The 26496-nt window shown below is 46.3% G+C and overlaps 1 protein-coding gene and 1 long non-coding RNA gene across 6 annotated transcripts; both read left to right on the forward strand.

The window, feature by feature from the left end:
- On the forward strand, positions 1 to 26334 carry golga4 (golgin A4). Of its 5 annotated transcripts, none has more exons than XM_060073307.1 (25): positions 1 to 224; positions 944 to 1021; positions 3176 to 3277; positions 5487 to 5555; positions 6461 to 6796; positions 7858 to 7905; positions 8001 to 8057; positions 8902 to 9000; positions 9790 to 9940; positions 10313 to 10503; positions 12515 to 12598; positions 12925 to 13072; positions 13164 to 13342; positions 13726 to 13824; positions 13926 to 14081; positions 14248 to 18098; positions 18202 to 18323; positions 18739 to 18869; positions 19623 to 19712; positions 21196 to 21216; positions 21436 to 21504; positions 22359 to 22434; positions 24174 to 24271; positions 25029 to 25115; positions 25624 to 26334. In XM_060073307.1, exons 1-25 carry the CDS (start codon positions 144 to 146, stop codon positions 25636 to 25638), a joined length of 6438 nt encoding a protein of 2145 aa, XP_059929290.1. In that variant the 5' UTR covers positions 1 to 143; the 3' UTR covers positions 25639 to 26334. The 5 variants fall into 5 exon arrangements, with proteins under 5 accessions (XP_059929290.1, XP_059929291.1, XP_059929292.1 ...); XM_060073308.1 differs by having other exon boundaries at positions 10316 to 10503; XM_060073309.1 differs by lacking the exon at positions 13726 to 13824.
- On the forward strand, positions 24280 to 25002 carry LOC132473314 (uncharacterized). The gene is made up of 2 exons (XR_009529315.1): positions 24280 to 24674; positions 24707 to 25002. It is a non-coding gene; the product is annotated as an uncharacterized LOC132473314 (long non-coding RNA).
- Positions 26335 to 26496: the final 162 nt, after the last annotated feature.

Here is a 26496-nt window from a genome sequence, read left to right on the forward strand (position 1 = left end):
CGAAGCCACCTGCTGGAATTTGACTACGAATGAGGAAGTAGAGCGGCCGGACGGTCTTGGATGTCAAAGGGAACATCACACACACACATACTCTGCGAAGTAGTTACGTGCTATCGAGTGAATAGCCATACCGGCGTGGAGCCATGTTTAAAAAGCTCAAGCAGAAGATCAACGAGGAGCAGTCTCCGCAGAGGAACGCGCAGTCACCACTTCAGGCCCAGCAGGTCGGGTTGTTGTGATTCTGGTAGCTAGCTGCTAGCTGACCCCTGTTATGCTGGCTCTAGCCATAGCCTCGGGAATGTTCCTCTGGGATCCGGATACCCAACGGACACCGGCCCTTAAATAAGAGGACGATGTCATGACATAGTTAGTTGACAATGTTGTACAATGTTAAAGAACATAGTTATTAGTACGCCGGGTAACATGGCTAGCTTCTATCTAGCTCATCGGTTAGCTTCTAAACATAGCTGACCATTGCTGTCCTCAGCTGCTGATCAAGTCGATCCAGAACTGTATGGATCGATCATTAAGTGTGGTCCTGTGGTTGTCGATGTAAAGGCACCTATGTCCTAATTTGTATTGCACACATCATATATTTGATATACTGATACGTCTTGAGCTGCTGTCGTCCAATCGAAAGTGTGACGTGTGACTCTGCTGGATGCTGTGGTTCTCAGCTGTCCGCTGTAGCATATGCTTGCCATTGCATTTTAAACTTGAGGGGGTTATTTTGACAGATTTTCCGAGTTACACAGTAGTTGTTGATTAACATTGAACCAATATTGATACCTCAAAGTGGCATAACTGAACATTCATTCAATTTCAAGGTGTCTCAAGTCCTTGTGTGCCTGCTTGAGTGTGTGTGTGAATGCAAAGAACTAGTAGGAGTCTGTAAGCATGCAAGGTATTTTGGCTGATGTGTCATCTCGCAATGTCGTTACAGACGGGACCTGGAGAGAGGCGTAGTAGCCACACCCCCTCCTTTCAACAGGATGGCACACCCTCTCCAAGCGACAGAGAGGTAAAGCACAGTTTAACCCAAGCCCAATTCTAATTCTGTTCATATTCCAGGCTGTCTGCAAAGGTGAATCATTCCTCCCCTAACCCCACTGCATTATGTAGACGGATGAAACCTCTGCCTGCTCTTCAAAATCTGCCAGATCTATAAGACTCTTGGCTTGGCACCCCTTTTTTATTTAACTGTGTTCAACCTTTAGTCATGAGTTACAATAAAGCATTACATTCGACTAAATAACAAAAAATCAAAAATAACATTTCAAGGCAGCCTATGGTGGGCTATTAACTTGACAGTGTTTCAACCTTAAATGCATTCTGTTCAATATCATATTATTCTTTACCCCCAAAGCTGGTTTATTGAGAAAATAATGCTACAGGGGAATTTGTATATTCAAGTGTTCAGGGGTTTAAAAGGTAGTTATGACAGCAGGACTGCAATACAACTATTATATTTTCTTTTTGGGAGAATCCAGATTCATATTTAATATTACTGTAATATATTACTTACTCACTCATTACTTCTCGGCTTTGTCAGAGTTTCCAATGTCATAATCAAACTAATATCCCTGAGTGTACTTTGTTACACTAATGGATTGTCTTAAAAATAATATTGTCAAATTAGTGAAACATTTAACAGCAGCTAATGGTACATCATGTTTTTATCCCCTCGTTCTATTTAAAACATCAAAAAAATGTCCAGAGCCAGATATCCCTTCCTTGGAACAAAGAAAGTCATTTTGTTGGGACAATGTAGGACATACTACAGCATGTGTCTGAATTATTGATGCTTCCTCTTAACAGTGTTCCCCCCTAGTGAACCTTCTTAATGGAGGGGCGCTGGCTATGAAACATTTACCATTACATATTGGAAGCAATGAACCTATGTTCAATCTGGCTACAGTGATGTATGGAACTAGTTGTCATTATGTGGAATGTCTAAAGACTTGAGGGTTTCTTGTTTGTTTCTTTAGGTTATTTAGAAGACTGAGCTTGTGTGGTTGGTTGATCTTTGGGCCATTGTAAAAGCTTTATATTGACCATTATTTATTTAAGAAGAATTGTTTTATGGCTGTGGACTCCAGGCCCGGGCAATAATTCACTCTTATCGTTTATTGTCTTTGAATGAATGAATATCGACTGTTTTGAAGAAAGATATGCCTATAAAACTATCAAAATATGAGGTCTGAAACGTCAGGAAAATAAAATTGGTTTTGGTCTAATTCTTTAAATGTCCATATACTACAAGGTAATAATCCTTTGTTAGACTGTTGGTAATGCTATTTTGAATTCATGAGTATCATGATTTTGATCGTAACCCTGTTCAATTCCCTCTGGTTATCGTCATAATATATTTAAACGTATGACCCCGCCCTCTCTCAGGGTTTGATGGTTGAGAATCAGTTGTTATTTTCTCAATACTATACTGATTCTCAAAACATAACGTAGTGTAATATGTTGTTGGGCAAATTTAGCCCATAAACACTTTGCACCGCCTTATTTACAGGCTCCAGTACAGGAATCAAGTCTCCCTTTTACCTTGCGAAATCGCGTAAGCTCTCCATTATGTACAGCTGAGCTCACCCCATTCTCACTCTGAAGTTCTTCATAATGTACACAGATCACACCACTCTCACTCTGAAGTTCTTCATAATGTACACAGATCCCACCACTCTCACTCTGAAGCTCTTCAACCATCACACCTTTTTGATTTATCACCAAAACAGTTACACGCCATTTGTCTTCCCTGGAACAGTCTCATTACATTGATATTATCGCGATACATAAACCACTCTGGCTGGTTTGAGCTATTACCACCATGGCTTGAGACTATACAGGGATGTCAAACGGCCGCCATGCTGTCCAATGACGACCGGGTCAGTCTCAATCAGTTTCCTCACCTCTTTGCCCCCCTTTTTCTCTACTTCACATGCTGTCCTTTTGTCCGTCTCTGTCTCTCGGACCATCTCTCCGGCTCGTTTACGAGTCTATTCATCTTCGTCTCTCTGGCCGGTCTCTCCCGACGGGTTTTTCCGGGCAGGCTGGCCAGACGGTTCCCCCAGCACTGTTTTGCACTCATGGTGTTATTTTGTCATTGCTCTCTGTCTCCCTCCCCTCCCCTCCATGCCTTTCTGTCTTGTTACTACACCGGCGGGTTCAGGCGCTGGCCGGGATGATAGCCGAGCCCGCCTTTCTCTCTGAGTACACTATCTTTGCTCTGGACCATTCAAAACGACCCAAACCGGCCCAGGTAGCCAGTGTGGTGAGTTGTTCTCACTCCCTGCTTCCTCCTCCCTCCTCGTACCCCCCCCCCCCCCCCCCCCTTCTCCCGTCCACCTCCTCTCTTCCTTCCTTGCATCTCTGTGCCTCCTCCGGGGGAGTAGGTAGAAGACTGGTACCCACGTAGCTCCAGTGAGGGCTGTTTGCACCCTGCTCTCTCTTTTAATCCCGTTTCCTATGGACTATCCTTAGTAACCTGAAGGCATCTCAGTCGTAGGCTAACATTGCATCGAATGGGGATTCATGGTTTGTATTGTGGGATAGAAGCTTTTGGCCTTTACCTCATGCCGGATTTACACCCCTTCCATTTTACTTGGTTCTAATCCGTTACAGCAATGTATGCTTTCTCCCTTAGAGGTCCTTTTAGACTTTAGATGCCTGCGTTTTAAAATTCCCAGAATCCCTTATTCGTTATTTGAACTGGTGTGGTCTCCCATCCCCACGCGTTTGTTCATTTGGGATCTGTGTTTGTATTTCACAAGACGTGGTTCAATGGGACATGTCCTGTTTTCCCCAAATAAACAAACCGTGTACCTTGTTGTATATTGTCATAGAACCCTTATTATTAAACCAGAGTGTGCATTGATGATTGCATTTAGAAAGCCCATTTGAATATTGTAATAGACTAGACAAACTCAAATGTCAAAAAAGGTAAGGATCAACAGAAGAGAAAAACAAACAAATACTATAATAGTGGCACAACATTTATTATGAAAATTCATGAAGTGGTAATGATGAGTCTCATATACAAGTCTCTTTTTAAAAATAGCTTTTATGACACTGAAGTTCTGATAGTCTTTAAAATTATAGTAGCCCAATCAACTGGGGAAGACAAACCGCAGCTAAACAAACTATCAGCAATTTATGCAACCATTCTGGAAGCAGAGGCCAATCAATCATCTTATCTTCTTCTAAACTATAGTGCATAATTGTGTCTCTGCATTGATTTTACCCTCTGACTGCTCTTTGAGAATATGATCTTCAAAGGAACACAGTGCTTCCCAACTACCGCTTAACATTTTCGTGCAATCTAGAGGTCACCTGCTCCAGAAATGTGTCTCCTGTTGTTATCTCAATATCAAGTGATTGGCCCCTTATTCCTCCAGAATGAATTTTGTCATGTTTATCATGTTTCACCTTAATCTTATCATAATGCCATCGTTGTCAATCATGTTTCTGAATAGCAGAAATCCTTAAATAGATTTGGTTAAAGAAAGCATGCTAATCAATTTAGCATGCCACTTGCCCTGGGCACAAGAAACATGAGCTTCTTTGCTATAAAGAAAAAAAAATTGTTCCTCAACTTCTTTCAAATACTGGTTGTACTGGTTTCTCTGCGTCATATAAAAATATTTTATTGTTCAAGTGCAACATTTATACAAAAGATACTTCCTTTAAATAATGCTGTATTGATGCAAAACGAAAAAACATAATCACTATAAGTATTAATATTAGCAATGAACTTTGTCTTTCTTTTTCTTATGTACTGTATATGCTGGTAAGTAAATTGCTAGGTACAATGTAAACAAATGTGTAGCTTAAAAGTGACGCAAATCCGATTTGCTGCTCAACGATGCACTATCTTAGCGCATCATTTACCATGTAGTCCTAAGTAAACAGTACCCTGTATATCCGGGCCTTGTTAGCCGGCTAAGCTTCTCAGCTGACGTCGTACAACGATAAACATGAAGTAGTTGACTCAGGAACAGGGGGAAGCATGGCGTTGGACATAGGAAAATCTATCTTTCTCTGAACCTGCTTCATACCAGTAATATTAACCCACAAAGCTGGCCTAAAGTCCACACTCTTTCAGCAAACTAGGACTCTGTGCTGCTGTTTTAACACAGATGCTTGAACTGACAATTCAAACTCCGGCTCTTCTAATTGACAATTTAAACCTCTTTTTACATATTGTTTTTCCGTCTTTGTGGCTGTTACGTAGACTACGTTTTAACCCCTTTTTCTGTTGTACCGTACCGGAGAGATGCCTTCCGTTTTGTGTATTTAACCCCTCTGTTTTTTTCCAAGTTGCATGAGGGATCCCATTGCTGCCTGCATTGCTGTGAGCAATTCTAATATTGCTCCCTCCAAAGTAATCAGGGAGTAGCACGCTGGGTGTGGAGTCACTAACTGTCTGAAGGGTCAGAGCACCGGCACGGCTCTCCCTCATGCACAGTGCTGTTATCTTGCAGGGGGCTTCCGGTGTGGTGTCCAGGTCTCCCAGAGGTAGTATTAATGGAGATGGAAGTGCTTCTCCGCAGGCAAGTTTCATTTCCCTTCCACCCACCAGCAGCGTTGTTCTCCAATTTTTTTCTTTAACTTCTTACATTAATTTGTTTCTTGCCGTCCATCTCGTTAAGTGCACATTTTAATCAGCCGTGTCGAGAACGATTTTGTCAGTGTTGCCAGATTGGGCCGGATTGGGCGAGAATTCTGGCCCAATCCGGCAACCCTAGTGGCAGCGCACTGCAGCCAGGGTTGCCAGATTGGGCGGGAATTCTGGCCCAATCTGGCAACACTGACAATATTGTTTCCCGCCCAATCCGGCAACCCTAGTGGCAGCGCACTGCAGCCAGGGTTGCCAGATTGGGTGGGAATTCTGGCACAATCTGGCAACACTGACAATATTGTTTCCCGCCCAATCTGGCAATACTGACAATATTGTTTCCCGCCCAATCCGGCAACCCTGGTAGCAGCGCGCTGCAGCCAGGGTTGCCAGATTGGGTGGGAAATCTGTCCCAATCTGGCAACCCTGGTAGCAGCGCGCTGCAGCCAGGGTTGCCAGATTGGGTGGGAAATCTGTCCCAATCTGGCAACACAAAAAATATTGCTTCCCGCCCAATCTGGCAACACTGACAATATTGTTTGCCGCCCAATCCGGCAACCCTGGTGGCAGCGCACTGCCGCCAGGGTTGCCAGATTGGGCGGGAATTCTGGCCCAATCTGGCAACACTGACAATATTGTTTCCCGCCCAATCTGGCAACAATGACAATATTGTGTCCCGCCCAATCTGGCAACAATGACAATATTGTTTCCTGCCCAATCCGGCAACCCTGGCGGCAGCGCACTGCCGCCAGGGTTGCCAGATTGGGCGGGAATTCTGGCCCAATCTGGCAACGCTGGATATTGTAAGTCTTTTCACGGTGCCGTCGCTCCCTCCCACAGCCTCCGCGGAGAGAGGAGCCCCAGACCTTCGCCCAGAAGCTGCAGCTGAAGGTGCCCTCGGTGGAGGCGCTGTTCCGCAGCGGGGCCAGTCGGGCGGAGGGCCTCTTCCGCTCGCCGTCCAAGGAGAGCCTGGGCCGCAGCGCCTCCCGCGAGTCGCTCACCACGGTGGGGGAGGCGGAGCCCGCCGCCGCGCCCGGGTACGACCCCTCGTCGGACGTGGAGAGCGAGGCGGAGGACTCCCCGGGGAACGTGGAGTCGCTCTCCAGGGAGCAGCTGCTGCACCGCCTGCAGCGGTCGGAGCGGAGCCTGGGGAACTACCGCGGGAAGTACTCGGAGGTGAGGGTCCCTGCCTCCTCATAGACCCCCCCCACCCGGATCAGTGGGGAGGTCTTCGCGCCTCTTTTGTATCTTGACGTTTCATTCAGTGAAGACCCCCTGGATGCGGTCTTTGTGTCCGTCTTCTACGGCTGCTTGGTTATGAAAAAAATCATAATTTTCGGTCAATACTGATATCACGATTATTCAAAGGATCATTTTTGAGTTTGAAAACATGATGTACTTCTTCAGCATTTCTCTCCCAAAAAACACTGAGAACTTTGAAATGTCGCCTCAAAAAATACACAAAATGGTCAAAAAGAATGTTCAAATCTAAAATAATGTACAGATATGTATCCAGCTGTGCTGCACTTTCTATAAAACATTTATTAAATAAATAATAATAATCAAAAACTCTATATTAGTTTTGTGATCGTTTGACGCTAAAATTGAAATAGCGATCAAAATTCGATGAATCGCTCAGCCCTACTCCTCTGTATCTTGACGTTTTAGTCCGTGAAGACCCCGCAGCTGAAAGTCTTCGGGTCTCTCTTCTGTATCTAGATGTTTCATTCTGTGAAGGATCTTCCGGCTGGAGGTCTCTGCGTCTCTCTTCTGTATCTAGTCGTTTCATTCTGTGAAGGATCTTCCGGCTGGAGGTCTCTGCGTCTCTCTTCTGTATCTAGTCGTTTCATTCTGTGAAGGATCTTCCGGCTGGAGGTCTCTGCGTCTCTCTTCTGTATCTAGTCGTTTCATTCTGTGAAGGATCTTCCGGCTGGAGGTCTCTGCGTCTCTCTTCTGTATCTAGTCGTTTCATTCTGTGAAGGATCTTCCGGCTGGAGGTCTCTGCGTCTCTCTTCTGTATCTAGTCGTTTCATTCTGTGAAGGATCTTCCGGCTGGAGGTCTTAACGTCTCTTCTGTATCTAGTCGTTTCATTCTGTGAAGGATCTTCCGGCTGGAGGACTATGCGTCTCTCTTCTCTATCTTGACGTTTCATTACCGTGGGAGTTAGCCAGCGTGTTCTCTCTCACTGCACACGGGTGCGATACAGCTATTTATCTCCCGCATCTTCTCCATGCAGCTTGTGACGGCCTATCGGACGGTGCAGCGGGACAAAGAGAAAAGCCAGGTAAGCTGCACGGGATTACACAGGCCCCTTCAAGGAGGATGGAGAGGATTGTCGACCCGTTGACTGACTCGCTGTTCTTTATTCTCGCACCCCAGGTGATCCTGAGTCAGAGTCAAGACAAAGCCCTGCGCAGGATAGGAGAGCTTAGGGAGGTAGGTCCAACAGTTTCCTTTGTTACCCAACATCCACTGAAGGAGGAGCCGCTGTCAAAGATGTACTATAAATACCGCAGAGAAAAGGGTTGCAAAAGTGATATGGAAATACTTGCAGTAGAATCCAATTTTTGTTTATAAATGTGATGAGTCGTAATGCGCTCAAAATGTCCTCTATATCTGCGGCCAAGATTCACCTCCATTGGCAGGTTCATTAGTTCAAACTGAGATAGAAGCCCTGCAGACAGTGTATTGATTTGTGGTTTGTTTTGTTTTGTTATTGCACAATCTTCATTTCAGTTACAGTTCAAAGAACAAACTCCTCTTTTTTAAACGTTTTAATAGTGCAGGTTAAACTTGTGGTAATGTAGCGCACTATTGATGCTCTTGTTTACCTCAGATGAGTTGCAGTACATGTGTGCGTGCAGTGTGTGTGTGTGTACATGCACTCAATGTCCAATATGAGTATCTGGGTCATGCACAATTTCAGTGCTCTCAATTAGAGTAGAGCGTAAACACGCTCAGATAAACAGATGAGAGATCTAGGTCGGTCTAACAGGTCATGCTACCCATTTGGATGTTTATTCGACTTGAATTTCCTTGGAAAATCCCATTGTTTAATTGGTAATTGTCTAATCAAGTGGTTATTGATTTTATTTGTGCAGTATAAGCACACCTACGATGTGTGCTACTATAAGCAGGCACACATAGTAGGGGATGGACACAACACTATTCATTTTAGTATAATTCAAATGTTGGTGTATAATCAATTCCCTTATGAGTTTCACTTTCATGTAATCCCGTACAATGCGTGCTGTTTGAATCTGTCGAATGGTCTGCTTAGGAGCTTCAAATGGACCAGTTGGCCAAGAAGCACCTGCAGGAGGAGTTTGATGCTACCCTAGAGGAGAAGGACCAGTTGATCACGGTGCTCCAGACTCAGGTACCTTCTCATGTAGCCTGGGATCCAGTCTGAGGAGTGCACATGTGTTACAGGTTCACCTTGTTGTTATATCTCTGCATATATCACAACACCTAAATGAACTAAAACCAAACCGTAGTCAGGTTATAAAACTTAGGCCGAACCTGTTAAAGTGGCAAGCTCGTAGATCTTCGTTTCGACCTCTTTCGTGCCACCTGTGGCGAATAAAACGCAGCTACACACTCAAGTGAGTTGAAGAGCGAGTCTATTGTGTACAGGCACCGCCTTCCCACTCTGGCGGCACCACTTCTGTTGGCTGATGGAAAACATGTCACTAACTGCGCAACTCGTGATCGGAACACATAGCAGGAAAGACGCCAATCTACGCACAGTTCATAACACTCATAATACTGTAAATTCAAGGGCTTTTGTCCGTGGGCCACGGGTTCAAGCACCACGTAGGTAGATCGTGACTCACCACACATGCTTAAATTAGCATTTTTGGAGATCTTCATCATTGCCACTTTAACTATGCAAACCTGCAACCCGCATCAATATGTGTGAAGCATCAATATGCGTGTGTGAAGCATCATGTGTGAGTAACGATAGAGTAACTTTATCTTGTTCTGGCCCTTGACTGGCCCCGGGGGCGCTCACAAGGTGTTCATATAACCCAGTGGCAGTAGGTAGGGGAATATGAGGTCATGTTATTTGGAAGAGTTGAGACGCAGTCTATCACAAGCTCACTCAGCGAAGGAGAGCCTGGTGGACTCTTAATGCCCATCACTCACGGTGTCGCTTTCCCACCAGGTGGCCCTGATGAAGAAGAGACTCAAGGGGGTCACCGACCTCACCGTGCCCATCGAGGTGGAGGTGTCGGCGTCTGAAGACGCTGCCAACTCCAGCGCCGCACTGCGGACTCCCGCCAAGGACACGGACGCGGAGGCTGCCGTCGGCAACGGTCAGCAGGCGTTTGATTAGATCGACGGGGATTCGATGAGTCGACTCGCATCGACCCACGAGAGGGCAAACGCTAGCTTGATCCAGAGTGAAGGGCTTCTTCAGAGGAAGTACTGTTTAGCAATTAATCGATTTGAGATCACAGACTTACCCGTTCTAAGATCAAATTATAATATATGAATTAGTATTATTATGATGATGTGTTGATAACAAATAGATTGGGGAATGGTCATTCATTGTTATTATTTTTAGAAACCAGTCAGTAGTTTTAGTTATGTAACAAAAAATGGTGACCTCCGCCCATTCTGTTAAAACCCTGCATGATCTTCATCACAATGACAAATTGTGGTGCTGCGTTACTTCTCCCGACCAGAAGAGGGCAGCGGTGACTCAGCCAGGGTGATGGAGGTGCTCCAGAAGAGGGTGACGAGGCAGGAGAACCTGCTGCTCAAGTGCAAGGAGCTGCTGAGAACCCACAAGGAGAGGGGCGCCCAGCTGGGCAGCGAGAATGAGACCCTTCAGGAGCAGCTGCAGCTCAGGCTGCAGGAGCTGGAGAAGATGAAGGTATAGTGAGGGGGCTGGAGAAGATGAAGGTATAGTGAGGGGGCTGGAGAAGATGAAGGTATAGTGAGGGGGCTGGAGAAGATGAAGGTATAGTGAGGGGGCTGGAGAAGATGAAGGTATAGTGAGGGGGCTGGAGAAGATGAAGGTATAGTGAGGGGGCTGGAGAAGATGAAGGTATAGTGAGGGGGCTGGAGAAGATGAAGGTATATTGAAGTGGCTGCCAGTCACTCAATGGGGACCGTTGGCTTCATTTATACTTGTAGACTTTATTTATACTAGAAATGGTCTTCATAGAATGTCCCAAACTATTATAAATAGATATACAGGTAGGGCTGCTCGATTATGGAAAAAATCGTCAATATTGAAATCATGATTATTCAAACGATTATTTTTTGAGTTGGAAAACATGATGCATATATTCAGCATGTCTCTCCCAAAAAACACTTTGTAACTGAGAACTGTGAACTTTCACCTTAAAAAAAATACACAAAATGATCAAAAAGAAAATGTTCAAATCTAAAATAATGTATAGATATGTTTCAAGCTGTTAAAAAATAATAATAATAACTATACATACAGTATATATTGAAAAACTCGATTATATTAGTTTTGTGATCGCTAAAATCAAAATCGCGATCAAATTTGTTTAATCGCCCAGCCCAGGATCCCCTCCTTTGTCTCTTGATGAATAACCTTGAGGGCCATTTTTATTAATTTACCCATATTGTATTATTCCCTCGTGCAAGAGTGTCGCACTCTTAGTATTATTTTATTCCGAGACCTCAGGTTGCTAGAGATTGATGCTGTCGGTGTTGTTTGCTGGGGATTGATTATAACGGTGCTGGGAAGGGGGAGTCACACATCAGAGGAATGTCTTCAGGAAAAGGAAAATTCCGCTCCGCCTCTTCCGCCCTCTTGGTCATGGTCGGATGAAAATGTCACTGAATTCACGGCGCTGTGTGAAACGCTGTGTTTCTCACTGCCGCGAGAAAACTCTGGCCTCGGCTCCAGCGGAAAAGGTCACGTCGACGTGACATGACTCGAAACACCATTTCCTTTGACACACAAACATTATCCACAAACACTGCTAGAAACATTTGGGTCGATTCTGGTGGTTTAGCTGCGTGCCTTGGTGATGTTTCACAGCATCTGGAAGCTCACTTCCTTTAGATCATTATTTACCCGGCGCCTCGTGTGTACACATCTGCATACCTTCTATGCGTGCGTGGATTCTGAGCAGTCAGGGGAAAGCGTAGCAGAGGTTAACAGGCACTTAGCCCCGCGTAGCAGCATCAAGGTGTCCTGGTGTCAGTCTCCGCTGAGCTGCGGTCTCGGTTAAATGCAGCCCATAACAGACCTGTCTACAGGTCCAACCCCCCCCCTCCTCCTTACCTAAGAGAATTTGGAATTGATTGAGTGTCGTCTCGCACCTAGAGGAGTTAACCCCAGCGATGGTGGTTTGGTTTAGTAATGCTCATCAAACGGTTAACACAAAACGTATGAATCCTAACCGATTGCACTCCTGCGCCCTGCAGCTCTATTAACGCTTACATTCGGTACACGCGGTCATTGGAGTCGTAGATCAAACAGCTGGGTGGTGCAGTCGGCCCTGCGTTTCCTCCAACGGCCGCGGGTGAAGTGGAAGTGGGGCTGAGGGCGTAGCCGCTGCGGGCCGCGGGTGCGGACCTGGGCTGTAATTTGGGTCGCATCGTGTGCTGCTTGGGGTTTTGTGTCGACGCTTGCGATCATAGGCTTGTGGGTTGGGCTGGCTGGCTGGCGTACCAAGTCTCTCATTTTGATGTAATCCGCAAGAATACAAGTAAAGACAATGTCTTGTCTAACCCTTGGTATATCATAATCCGTTGGTTTGTATTTTTAACAAATTTCCCTTATATTTTAAGCCGGCCATTTCACGTCAACAATTAACCCTTTTAGCAGACGCGTTGATTCAAAGAGTCTAAGGAGTGAGGCGGAGAACCATAACATTAAAAGATTTGATTTGTTTTCCCAGGAGCTGCACACTACAGAGAAGACAAAGCTGATCACCCAGCTGCGTGACGCCAAGAACCTCATCGAGCAGCTGGAGCAGGATAAGGTGAGCGAGTAGAGCTCCTCCGACCTCGGCCACATCTTGACGGACTTTCCCGCTCATGATATACGGCCGTGTTTTCGTTCTGCCACCGAGTACAGGGGTCACCGGCCTTGAAGTTCCCTGGTCGAGGCTGGTCAACTTTAACCCCCCGCACACAGGGACAGGCTCTTGAGGTTACTCCCAGGAATGTGGGGAGCCCCTAAAACTGTCTACTGCTGTTGAAAACCAACGGCTTGATTTAGGGCCTTCGATGTAGAGACAACACCCTTTTAACTATACATGTCCACACTGTTCCTCTGTAGTATGAGCTAAAAACTGTGTCTTTTAAGGGCATGGTGATCGCTGAGACCAAGCGTCAGATGCATGAGACGCTGGAGATGAAAGAGGACGAGATCGCCCAGCTACGTACCAGGATGCAGCAGATCACCTCCCAGAAAGAGGAGCTGCAGGAGCAGAAGGAGAAGAATGAGAAGTCAGGTACAATGGGAGCCGGCCTCGGCTATGCATGGGGAATGTTCTCGACGGTAGGGTTGTTTCTAGATATTTTGTGATTTAATTTGTTGCGTAGCGTTCGAAGAGCTGGAGAGGGCATTGGGCATCGCTCAGAGGGCGGAGGAGGCCAGGAAGCAGCTGCAGGTTCAGCTGGAGGAGCAGGTGAAGGAGGTGGAGCGGGAGGGCGAGGAGGAGAGGAAGAGTTTGCAGCAGGAACTCTCCAGGGTCAAGCAAGAGGTCGTCTCCATCATGAAGGTCAGACTGCAGATTTTGCCTCCATTATATTTTTGAAGAATGGAATGAGGCCTTATTTTCCAGAGTTATGAAAAAACTCATTAACACTTTGAATTTCCTTATTTACACGCAAGATATAAGTGTATATAAACAATGTAATCTTTATTTTGAGATGAAGTGTAAATGTACTTGAGTGAACGGCAAAATATCCCTCTAGCCGTACATGAATTCTGTTTTGCTCGTAAACCCATGACAGATACTTTGTCAATTAACATGAAAATTTAATTAGCCATGTTCCTCTGAATGTGAAAGTTATTCTGCATGATCTTTTTAGTGGAAGTGCACACGATCTGTACTGTCTTATGTTCAACGGTTGATTTATTTCTCTGACTCGAATGTGGTAGAAATCATCTGAGGACACGGTTGCCAATATGGAAAAACAGCACAATGAACTGCTTGCTGCCAAAGAGCATGAACTAACTGCTCGAATTAACCAAGCTGTGGTAAATACTTATCATCTTTCCCTTGCACACATATATTTCGATTGTATGATTTGAAGTATGATTTGTAGTATCCATGGCTCTAAAATCTGACTTTCTTTTAGGAGCAATGCAAAGAGGAGTTTTCCCAGGCTGCCAAGGAGAGGGAACAGCAATCTTCTCTTGCATTGGAGGACGCAGGACTGCAGATGACAGCACAGAAGACGGAGGCTGAGAACAAAGTCAAAGAGACACAGTTGGAGCTGGAAGCTGCCAGAACCGTGAGGCTCTTTCCTAGGGCTGTCTCAGTCCCAATGGTTGAATGTAGAATGATTTACGTGGGGTCTGAGATCACATTGTGTTTGTATTTTATCTCAAGTAGCAATATACCATCTACATGATTATTTACAATTCGTTGTCAGTAATACGAATATCAATTGATTGCAGAGAATACTGGAGCTCGAGAGCACGCTGGAAAAGAGTTCCGAAAATGGATCGAGTCAGTCCAATGATTTCTCCAAGCAGATGAAAGATCTGCGAGCCAAACACAAGGAGCAGATGTCTGCATTGAAGGCGAAGCAACGGGAGCAGCTAGAGAAGCACACTGACACCTTAACGCAGCAGCACAACACGGCCCTGGAGAAGCTGAAGCAGGATCACAGCCTCAATGTAGAGGACATCTTGAAAGATAAAGAACTCCAGTTCCATGCACATGTGGAAGACATGAACCAGAAGACCTTGGAGAAATTGGATGCAAAACAAACAGAGCTCGAGGCTCTGTCCTCTGAGCTCTCTGAGGCGTTGGGGGTTAAGCAGCTTCTGGAAGAGAGGCTTGCAGCACTGGATGGTTCTGTTGGTTCAGCTCAGCAAGCCATGGAGCAGAGACTAAAAGAGGAGGAAGCAAAGCACAATGCAGCTATGGCAGATATCAGGCAGCAGCATGAAGAGTCACTTGGAGGGATGGAAAAAACACTAAAGGAGGAGCTGAACAACTTGAAAATCGCCGTGGAAGAGAAACAAAGAGAACTTGAGGAACGCATCCTTGTAGAAAAAACACTGAATGAAAAATCGGAGACTGCTCTGCAAGACCTGAATACGAAGTCAAGTGAATTGGAAGAGTTGAGACACAGTCTATCACAAGCGCAGACTGCGAAGGAGAGCCTGGTGGACTCGAATGCTAATTTAAGCAAGATTACCAAGGATCTAGGTCAGTGCAAGAAGCAGCTGAAACAGTTGGAGCGCAAGCTGGAGGTTGCACAAGCAGATTTGAGGAAAAACGAGGAGACCCTTCAGCGGAAGTCGAAGGAGCTTGAGGAAATGGAGCAACAGTTGCAACAGACCAAGAAAGAACTCTCGGAGAAGGAGAAGTTGCACATCGAGGAAACCGCCGCCAGGTACGAAGAGGAACAACGGTTGAGGAAAGGGCTGGATGATGAAAAGGCTACGCACGCGGAGAAGACTGCAAGCACTGTAAAAGAGATGGAAGTTAAGCTTAAGACACAGGAAACCAAGATGGACAAGATCAAACAGAAGGCCAAAGAGATGCAGGAGAAGTTCAAGAAAAGACTTCAGGAAAATGAGGAGTCTATGAAGAAAGAACTTTCCAAGAAAGAGGAAGAGCTCCAGCAGAAAGAGCAGCAAGTCAGAGATAAAATCCTAGAGATGGCCCAGAAAAGTTCCCACGGTCTCAGCAGTGCCATGTCAGAGTTACAGACCAACCACAAGGAAGAGCTGGAGAATCTGCATAAATCTCATAAGCAGGAAGTTGAGGATTTGGAACATCGCTGGCAAGAGAAGTTAAGACAACAGGAAGAGGATATTTCTGAGAAACACTTGCACGTAGTGCAGGAGAAGGCCCTGGAATTGGAAGACGCATCTCAGCAACTCAGTACTATCAGGGTAGAGAAGGACCAAGCAGTGCTTGAGATAAACAAGTTTAAAGAAGAGCTGGTAATTCGAGAGACCACTGTGCAGAAACTCCAAGTGGAGCTGAAGGAAGCAGCAGGTAAGCTTGAGGGTTTGTCCCAGAGTGAGGCTTTGCTTAAGGGGCAAATTGAGTCCATGGAAAGGAACCTAAACCAGGCTCTGATTGAGAGAAATGGTCTCCAAGATCAGCTGAGTAGCACGGAGGAAGAGAGCAGGAATAAGTTGAAGGCTTTATCCAAAAAATTGGACTCAAGCGAAGGCAAGCTTAAATCTCTTAAAACTTCCAAAAGCAAGCAGGGTGAAGACTTGGAGAGGAAACTTGAGGAGAGTGCTCTTCAAATCCAAGCAAAGGAAGGTGATTTCCAGAAGCAGTTACTGGTAATCACCAACCAAATGGAGCACTACTGTAGGGAGGTTCAATCAAAAGTTGAAAGTGGTTCCACTGAGCTCTATGGAAGAGTTGAGTCCAGGGTGACCAAGCTGAAAGACCAAGTTCTGTGTAACCAGAAAAGGGTGGGGGAGCTCAAAAATGTTATCCTCACTAAATTGGATACAATTTGCACTTTAGAGGAGAAGCTCCGCAAGCAGACGGAGGAGAACATGAATCTATGCAGTTCAATTGAGCAGTTGACCGTTCAGCTCGGCACTCAGGCAGAGAATATAGAAGCCTTAACCAATGAGAGGGACCGTCTGCTGAAGGAAGCGGAGGGTCATTCTCAGTCCATTTCACAAGACGTCCGCAGAATAGAAAAGCTCAGCGAAGAAAACAAAACGATATCAGAAAACATGAGCGCAAACGTGTTGCATATCAGCAACTTGGAGAGCATCATTGATACCTTAAAGAGTCAGGTAGCAGGTAGTGTCACGGAGAAGGAGGAAGCCATACATCTACAGAGTCAGCGTTGCAAAGAGGAGAGTCAGCAGATTGTTGCGAACATGAGGGAGACCATTGAGAAGCTTGAGCAGGAGAAGAAGTCTGCAGTGGAGCAGGCGGACACGCTCAGGAACAGCCTGTCTGAGTTCAAGCACAACGCAGAGTCCAAGTTCACACAGAACCACAACACCGTTGTGTCTCTGCAGGACCGCCTGCGTGACCTGGAGCGAGAGATCTCCGAGAAGAACGAGGCGTTGCAGCGTTTGACCACGAACATCGACAATCAGTCCATCAGCAAGTCTGAGATGGACCAGGCCCTGAGCGAGAAGGAGCAGCGGGTCAGCGCACTCGCCTCGGAGCTGGAGAGCTGCAACGGCAGGCTCTGCGAGCTTCAAGACCAGTTGGCCTTAAAGATGAAAGAGTGTGAGCAACTCTCGGCCGACCTCAAGCAGCAGCTCAGTGACAGGGAACGCGAGAAGAGAGAGTTCACAGAACAGCTGCAGCAGATACAGGAGCAGTTCACACACAACAGCCATTTGTTCCAAGAGACGGAGGGCAAGCTGCACATCCTGGAGAAGGAGAACCACACTTGTAAATCTGAGCTTGAGGCTCAACGGGTAGAGTTTGAGAAGATGAGAAGCGAAATGCAGAAGAGCAAGGAGCAGAGCCTGAAGGACGCTGAGGAGAAGCTGTCTGCGGAGAGTGTGAAGAAAATGGCGGACCTCAAAAAGAAGGCTGAGCAGAAAATTGGTCAGCTTAAGAAACAGTTAACATCACAGCTTGAGGAAAAAGAGCAGATGGTTCAGTCTTTGAAGTCGAGCTTAGAGGAAATCAATGAAAGGGAAGCGGGAAGCAAGCGGCACACGGAGACCTTAGAAGAGCAGGGAAGAAACCTTGAGGACGCACTGGGAAAGCTTAAAGAAGATCACGAGAAACGCCTCGAAGAGTCGCTGAGCGAGCAGAGGCTGGAGAACGTAAAGTCTTTAGAGGAGTTGAAACGCGTGTACGAGGGGAAGATCTCGTTACTTCAGAGGGATGAAACGGCCGCTCCCGATGCCAAGGCGGATGAAACACCCTCTAAACTAGAAGAACTTGGAGAAAGACTTCACGAGGCAGAGGAGCAGAATCGAAACCTTGTTGCCGAAATAGGTCGACTGAAAGAAGAGCTCCTCGAGAGAGAAGCTTGGCTGAAACAACAGCAGGTCGCCATGGTTTCCTTGGAGAAGCAGACGCTGGTGCAGCAGGAGGAGGTGGTCAGGATGGAACAGAGCAGCGCAGTGCAGGCGCCGAGACCGGAGACGACGGACCAGAGAGATGAAGACGGAGAGTCTCTGGAGTCCTTGAAGGAGAAGCTGACTGAGGTCAAGAACGAGAAACTGAAGATCCACAAAGACTTCACCAGGTTGCAGAAGGACTTCCGGTCGCTGAGGAGGGAGCATGAGCAGGATCTCGAGCACCTCAAGAAGGAGTTGGCGGAGGAGAGTGACAAGAATTTGAAGTAAGTTTGGGTGGAAATGAAGGTGCATATTAACGACAACAGAAATCACCTCATCTGGTTTTACGAGAATATCTGCTGTATTAACGTGATCGTTTTGTCCCAGGTTGGAGTTGGAAGATCTGGAAATAAAGCAAAACTATTCTCTCAAGCAGCTCATGAGGGACTTCAACACACAAATGGCTCTAAAGGAGAAGGAGATTGAACTGACAGTGAAGGAGACTATTGGTAAGAGAGAAGTGTAATACTTCATTCACAAAAAATAGCAGCATTGTGATATGTTATACTGTAAAAACAATATTGTTTGGTATGCAGTGATTGCTCTGATATGCTGTGATTACCAAGAATGTATGTATGCACAATGCACATTATAATTAACGTAATGCTTATCTTCAACCACACTATTCCCTGCCGAATTTTGGCTGACGTTGATGTTCAACAGTCGGTTGGAAACTAATTTCTTTCATCCTAGATGATGTGTAGAACTATATAAACAAACCGTGATGAATGAGAAATTAGGGAATCACGATCCGAATAACCATAGTCATTTCAAAGCGGTCCGTTTTTCCTTTCTAGTGGGTTAGGGTAATGAATGCAATGTTTCCGTAAGCTAAGGCCAGCTCCTCTCGGCTTCCTTCAACAGGGAAGGCTCAGTGTGTGGAGGCTGAGTTAATCACCAGCAACCGGGAAGAAGTCAGCCAGCTTCATAAGCTCATCGCCCAGAAGGACGATGACCTGCAGAGAACGGTTCAGAAATATGAACAGGTGTTGCAGGTACTGCACCTATTTATATATATTTCTATCAACATGTATAATTATGTTGAGGTTGGGAATTTTACACCTAATTTAAAGGCAATCACAACGACAATCAGAAAATGTGGACTATTTGGGCCTGGGAAGATAATATAGGCCTATTATCAATATGAACCTTCATGTACAAATCCATCCACTCAACACACTGACTGACTAGTAAGTCCTTAACATTTGAATTTCTTTAAAATCATTACATGCATAACCTTACAATACCACAGTTAGAGACACTGATTAAATATAAATTACTTTAGTCTGTAACTTTATTGCCTTTTTATTTACTTTAATCTGCCGAAATTAGATTATTCTTTGACGGCGCTTTGAGCATATTGTTTTTGCGTTGTCAAGGAAGTCATTTTTGATATTTTTTTATTTTCGGAACTGTTAAATCACGTTAACAAAATTTTTTAATGACACCCTTGGAATGTTATTGACCAATCAGGATGAATAATTCAATAAGACTGTAGCATTATAGTTGATTAACAATTTGACCTATTTCTATTCTGGTCTTCTGAAGCCTACAGTTTATCCCTCAAGAACACAGTTGGCAACTTAAGCTGTCTTTGTTTAAAACTCTCTTCTAAACAAATCAAAGCTAGGAGGTCTAAAAGAACAAATTTGGCAATAATCAAAATACTTGGGCAGTGATGCTCCGTGACACATAGGAAGTGACTCAGCCATGTTTATGCTGCCTTCTCTCCCCCCTTCCCCCTTTAGAGTCGAGAGGACGAAATGGGGGACAGAGTGTGGCAAGTCCAAAAAGAACTGGAGGACCTGCAAACAAGGGTCGGCGGGGCTGATTCTGAGGTACCTCGTTTGACCTTTGACCCTACAGGTTCACCTACCAACTGCCCCATAGCCATCTTCCCTTTTGGGATGGACTGAAGCGTGTATACGATCAACAGTTGACATTCTGAGGAGAAGAAGGCCTGGTGGGGCTGTTACTATTATTAACTGTCTGGTTCTGTTAAAGTCGTAAACGGGGCGTCCAGGTGAAGATGGAATCGCAGCACGTCTGTCACCGCCCTGCCCACTCAGAGCATTACTTTGTAAGCCATACAGAGTGACGGATCCGTTACTGCGTCGGACAGTCGTTCCTACACACAGGAGCGTTCGTTCCGTCTCGCATTCCCCGACGTCCCTCAAGACGCCCCATTATTTGGACATTGACTGTTTCAGTTCTAACAGGTTCAGCAGTCTTCAGATCCGCTCTCCCCCGCTCTGCCCCCCCCCCCCCCCCCCCCCCACACCTTTTCCCCCTCGTCGTAATTGAAAGACACCTTCTGGAGGATGGAGTTTGACGTTTCGTCTGCCGCATCCTCTCTCTCTCTCTCTCTCTCTCTCTCTTTCTCTTTCTCTTTCTCTTTCTCTTTCTCTTTCTTTTTTTTTTTTTTCTCTTCTCCCCCCCCCGCGGTGCATTCGTCTCTCCAGCGCACGTCGGGCGTTCCGAGAGCCGCTCGAATCAGTCTGGAATGCTCTTCCTGGAACCCGGGCGGCTGCAGGCCTCTGGTTGGCCCCGATCCCTGGTACCAATTATCGGCGGTGGTGCCGACCCGCCAGCCTCCAGGATTTATACTCACCGGGACGGTTCCCATGCGCAGTCTGCTCTCTGGGTGCCGAGCCAGATCGCTTGTTACCCAGCTGGCCTGGAGCTCCGGGGACCCCGTCGCAGATATAAATATACATATCTGTTCAACGTATCTATAATATATAGGCGACGCTTAAAATTCCAAGGCACCGTTTCACAGGGAGTCCTAGCAGTCTCTCTACTTTCACCGCGTGTTATTCAGGTGACGTAATCACTTCATGGGGGGATACTGCTCTGAGAGGCCTCCTCTCGCTCAGGGTCTCGCAAATATTCCCTCTGTAGACAGCAGGCCACATGCTCAGGAGACGGGGTTGGATATCCAGCGTGAAGGTTGGGTGTCTGTACTCCCGTGTTGGTGTGCTTCGACGTTAGTTTGGCTAGTGCTAGAGCCTCCGTTGGCCGGACTCTCTTCTGATTAGGGTAATGACTCTGGAATTGATCAAGATTCCTGCCCTAATTTGTAGCCCTTTATGGTCCACCTCATAATTATGTGGTGTTATTCCCGTAAAAATGATAAATGTGATCGTGTGGTCGTACCAATTAGGGTCAATTAAAGTCATTTAAAGCTGGGTGTTCAAAACTTGCCGTTGCAGAATTAGTCCGCAAAAGCTGCTAAATGTATAAACCCCATAAACCCAAAGCAGAGTCAATATTTCCATTAAGTGACCCAAAAAATGAACATCTTCCCTTTCCTTGTTTCAGATGAGCATCGAAGAACTGCAGGTGAGCAACTCGGCCTTGATATCAGCCTCTCCATCTTTGTAACTAGACGCTTCCATCTTTGCATCACCTATTTATCAGCGGCCTGTTTGGTGACCCAGCAGCATCAAAGGGCCCGTTGTTTGTCGTTTATGGACGTAGCGGTCCTGCATCATCCCCCTTGAAGTGCTCCACTCTAACGTTGTTTGTTTGTGCTGTCCCGGTCATCCCTCCCGGCCGCAGGCTCAGCTGTCTGAGAGGAACACTCTGTTGAGCGAGGCCAGGCTGAAGGAGCAGGAGTTTGTCGACCGAGTGAGTCTCCATCACCCCCCCCCCCCCCCCCCCCCCTGGCTCTCCTCCTCCTCCTCCTCCTCCTCCTCCTCCTCCTCTCTTCTTCTCTCGGTCTGTGGTCTGTCTGTCTGTCTCTCACTTGCTCCCTTCCACGTGGTCTGCGTCACGCTGTCACTCCTCAGTTTTATCTCTCTTCCCCTGTCGCTGTCTCTCCTTGCTTACCACAGTTCACTCTCGCTGTCGAGCGCCGTATCTCTCTGGCTCGCTCACTCATTCACACTCATTTTTTTCTTTATTTTTTTCTCTTTTACTCTCGTCTTTATTTTTCTTGAGTGTCGGTAGAGAAAGTTTAAAATACGACCTCAGGTGAAGAAAATGTGTCCAAACAAGTCATGTTTATATTTCTCACTCTCTCGCTCACGCTCTCCCTCCCTCCCTCCCTCCCCCCTCTGTGCAGACCGAATCCCTTTCACTGTATTAACTGTGCTGTCCTCCAGCTACGAGTTAACTATGGCTCCCCTGCCGCACTAACTACATTGTTCTGCACATCTGTTTACATTTGCCTTAACCGTATAAACAGTTAAGCTGCCCTATCCCAGGGTTTTTCCTCACACACATCGCCTTTCTCACAATTCGTCCCCTGTGGAAGACCAGCAGTGTAATACCATCTCCCATCGCAGACACATCAGCTAAACGCTTCCTTTGGTCCTTCCAGATTTCAACATACATTCTATGTTTTTCTGGATCAAGTCGAACTTGAACACGAAGGCAAACTATCCGCTTTGATTGAGGTTGAGAGGACGATTTAGGGTAAAAGCTTTTAAACTGTTGTGCTTTCCATCAATTCTGTACGTCTGCATTTTCGCCCCTCACAGATCCACTCACTTGAGGATACGATGAGATGTCTCCACAAAAAGGCTGTAGTTACTCATCTGGGCAACCCCTGCAAAGGTACGGTTAAACAGCGAAAGTCCATGTCTCACCCTTAACCTCACCTCACGAGTACTGCACAGCGCAAGTCTGGCTCCAAAAAAAAATAAAAAATGACCAATGTGCTTAATGTGCTCTCAAGCTTTCAGTTATGGCTCCCTCATTTATCTTGGGCTTTCCCACTTCGAGTGAAGGATCAAATTGGTCATCGGAGCTGTGCCGTAGGCTCAGCTGGATGTAAACTTATTTCATTTTTAATATATGGATGGCCCATATAAGGCCGCTGCCGTGCACTCGGGTTCGCTGTGCACCATCAATCTGCTGGGACTGCTGCCGCACGCATGCAACTCGCCCGTGGATCAAAACCCCTGCATTAAGTGTGGATGTGTGTGCGTGTCTTTCTGTGCGTGTGTCTTAGAGTGGACCAGTTTCTAGCCTTCGACGTGGAGCTTTCCTTCTGGTGTAATAAAGAGAATCTGCTGTCAGATGTTGAAGTGTGTGTTGGGGGGGGGGGGGGGGGGGGGGGGTGGGGTGGCGGGGAAGAGAGGTCATCGCACGATTTAATGGCTTTTGCAGCTTGCGGTCTTGCGTTTCCCACACAAAACCACGCGAGCAGACATGTGTTTCCCGTCCTTCCTTCCTTCCCTAAATCTTTGTCCGTTGTATCACGGGCGCCTCACAATCTCTTATCCAAAGACCAGTAGTCGGCCTCCCTTTCCTCATTATCAGTGGGCCCTCGCTGTCCTCGAGTCAGTGGGACGTCAACGTCGAGCATACTTTCCTCCAAACACCCTTTCTTTCACAGTGCGGACGAGCATACTGTGCTATCTGTTGGAGACCGGACCCCTCTGATATCTGGTTGCATGTCCGGCTCCTTCTCCCAGTAGGTGGGAGAGTAGGGGGGAGAGTAGGGGGGGGGGGGTATGGTGTGGATGGGAGGGGGTCGCTGGCTCAGCGTGGCGTCCCCTCGGCCCGAAGGTCAAAGGGCAGGGTTTTTTATTGGCACACCCCCCCCCCCCCCCCTCCCATCCTGTTTCTTCACGCCTGTGCATCAAAGCCCTCTGTTGGATTCCCCTCCGCTATGCCTTCTACCTGTCGCTGGCTCGCTCTCCACGCTCAACACTCAATCCCATTCAGAGCCCCTCTCCCTAACGGGTCTTCCAGACACACCGGCAGGCGAGCCGTGGGTAATCCAGTAGCCCCAGCTTCCGTCTCCGTCTATATTAAGCCTTTAATGAGGACAGGGCAGTGGAAGAATCCCAGGCTCCTGGCTGCTGCTAGTACCGACCCCGATCTAAATTGCACTGCGATTTCCCCGTTGTGTTGTTTTAATGATTATTGTTTCAGGATAACGACATAAGGCCCGCAGGAGGCATCGCGTATAAAATGTTTCTTACTGGCATCCCCATGCTGAGTTCGGCCATTCTTTCCCGTGGTTAAAGTCTGTGATTCATTGCAACACCATGACTGGGCTGGAAGTGTTTCCGCCTTTTTAGAGTTGCTAACACAAACATGATGCCATTGAGCAAGGCGACGGGCAGAAGGGGGCTGGCGGAGTTTAGCTTTAACCCTCCTGTACGAAGTGTTAATACGATGATGGGAACCACATTCTACAAAAAGACATTGAAATATTGTGTTCTACCACAGATGGCTTGTGTTGCTTTGTATTTGAACGCCATGCATTGTATACACTCCCTGCATTGTTTGATTTATGATTGACTCAAACGTTTTTTTCTGTGTCCTTCTCTCTCTCTCCTCAGACCCGGGATACAGCAGTACCGACGCGCTGTCGGAACCCACCGAGTTTGAGTACCTGAGGAAGGTTCTGTTTGAGTACATGATGGGCCGGGAAACCAAGGTGGGTGATCCACTGGCGCTGAAGTCGCCAAAACCAACACGGGAGTCCAGTGCTACAGAGTCGGCCTAAAGTCAGTCTATATATCTTCCCACACCTGGAAGGTGGTGGCGGGCGGGGGGGCGCGATGACTGCACGGCTCAGGAAGCCGTATAAAAGTCATTGTGTGTATTCTGGCCTGGTCCAATTAACACGGCCTTCCTTCATTAGCCGCGCTGTTGAGACGGAGACCTCTGGATCCTGAAGCCAGCAGGACGCTCCAGGGGGCGGTACTAAACAGAGGTTCTTTATGGCGCCGTGGCAGGCCTCCCGTGTGAGAGGATGTCTCCCAGGCTGCCCTGGCTGGGAGCGCATACGTCTCACATGATGTCAGCCGTGCCGGTGTAGGACTCTGGCCCGGGGTTCAGTGTGCGCGCAGCGGCTAGGGGTCCGTCGGAGCTACAGTCCTGCCTCTCATTATCCTCGTATTTACGGGGGGAGCGCATGCGACCTGGCAGATGGGGCTGGGTCTGATTACACGGACGATAAGGCCCTTTCTGTGCCGTGTTCTGTTCAGTGTCTTACAACATGCGTGGTTTGATTGGCCGCACTAGTGTCCAGGGTAGGAGTTCACGGAGGAACACCCTTCATGATGACAAACTGTCGTAATATAAATGAACAGCGCTCGCGTGCGTCCCATTTGGTTGAATTTATCGATATGTTTTTTTTTGAATGCGGATACAAATGAATAGTGCTGTCTGATTTCTTTCCCCTGTGACAGACGATGGCCAAAGTCCTCACTTCCGTGCTGAAGTTCCCACCAGAACAAGTACAGAGCGTTCTGGAGAAAGAGGAATCTAAAGCACTTGTAAGCAGCTCCTCTCCGTCCTCACTGGTTCATATGTCTGTGTCGTCATACGTGGACTGTACCATTGTGCTTTATAGGAGTAACAGAGAGATTATCCTCATACTTGGGAATCTGATAACTCGTATCTGCCACTTTGTCTTAGTTATTGAAATGATATTTACTTGATATAGCTTTATACACATTTAATGTTATAGACGTCTGTCGATGCACAAGCAGTTCACTGGAAGGTTATCACGCAACACAACACACACACACTTACACTAATGTGTAAGGCTCAGCACTTTCTCACTTGGCAACCAAAATGAGGACAACAAATAGGAGACGAAACACAAATGAGGTCAGAGTTGCAGAGTGTAACAAACAAACAACAGAAAGGTTAGACACTGATATCAACGTGTTTATATGTCTGTGCCCAATTTTTAAATGGACCTTTCTCTTAATAGGGTAAATACCAGCGTAAAATCTACTGTATTAAGTAATCTGCTGTGGGTGTTTTCTTTCCCCGCAGCCTTGGCTTCGATGAGTGTTAACATGAAGTGCTCCTGAGGGATGGAACTACACTGCTGCTGAGAGGCAAGACTGCCAGAGACCTAATCAAGCCCTTCTCCCATTCACATTTTAAGTTTTTGTTTGTGTGGATATGTGTGCGCGTGTGTGTGTGTGTGTGTGTGTCTGTGCGTGTGTGCATGTGACGCGTGCAATTCTGGGGCATCTATGGTGTGCGTAGCTTTATGTTTAAGTTATAAAGGAATTTAAATAATATGTAAGAGAATCTTCCATGAATCTAGATTTCTGCTGAAAATAGCGGTTGTTAATTTACACATGATGATATTTTGTTTGATTCATTTTTTTAGACAAGGATTTATGTTTTTCTTTTTATTTAGATGTGTTTATAATGAATGGCTTGTGCAATAATCCATATCATGTATTGATGCTGATGGTCAGTTGATTTTATTTGTTTGTGTTTGTGTGTCTGCATCACTTCCTCTGTAAAACTGTAATGACCCTTTAACTGTGCTCTCGCACCACATTAAGACATACTAGCACCTATTACCTTGTTTGTTTACCACTGCTTTTCTATACTTTATATATTGTGGAAAACTGACAAGTAAACCCCCCAAAAATGTCTCATAAATTGTACTATAATGGTTAATCTGTACACAATGACTTGCTATACATTTCCAGGAAAAAAAACGAATTAAATCCTATTTATAGTTCAGTTTTGTCACGTGTTTATGCTGTCTTGTGTTTTGCACTACACGCAACACACTTTATTAGTACCCTTTTATAAATGGATTGGACGATTGTCCTGTCTTGAGTATATGATATGCCAATGCCACTACAATAAAAAAATCATTCAGCAGTCTAAAAGCCACTCACT

Source organism: Gadus macrocephalus, chromosome 15 (genome assembly GCF_031168955.1).
Source record: "Gadus macrocephalus chromosome 15, ASM3116895v1".
NCBI lineage: Eukaryota > Metazoa > Chordata > Actinopteri > Gadiformes > Gadidae > Gadus > Gadus macrocephalus.

Coding starts and splice junctions, on each gene's coding strand:
- golga4 (XM_060073307.1), top strand. CDS start 144: ATGTTTAAAAAGCTCAAGCAGAAGATCAACGAGGAGCAGTCTCCGCAG. Junction 1,022..3,175: donor CCTCTCCAAGCGACAGAGAG/GTAAAGCACAGT, acceptor CGGCGGGTTCAG/GCGCTGGCCGGGATGATAGC. Junction 13,343..13,725: donor AGGTCGTCTCCATCATGAAG/GTCAGACTGCAG, acceptor CGAATGTGGTAG/AAATCATCTGAGGACACGGT.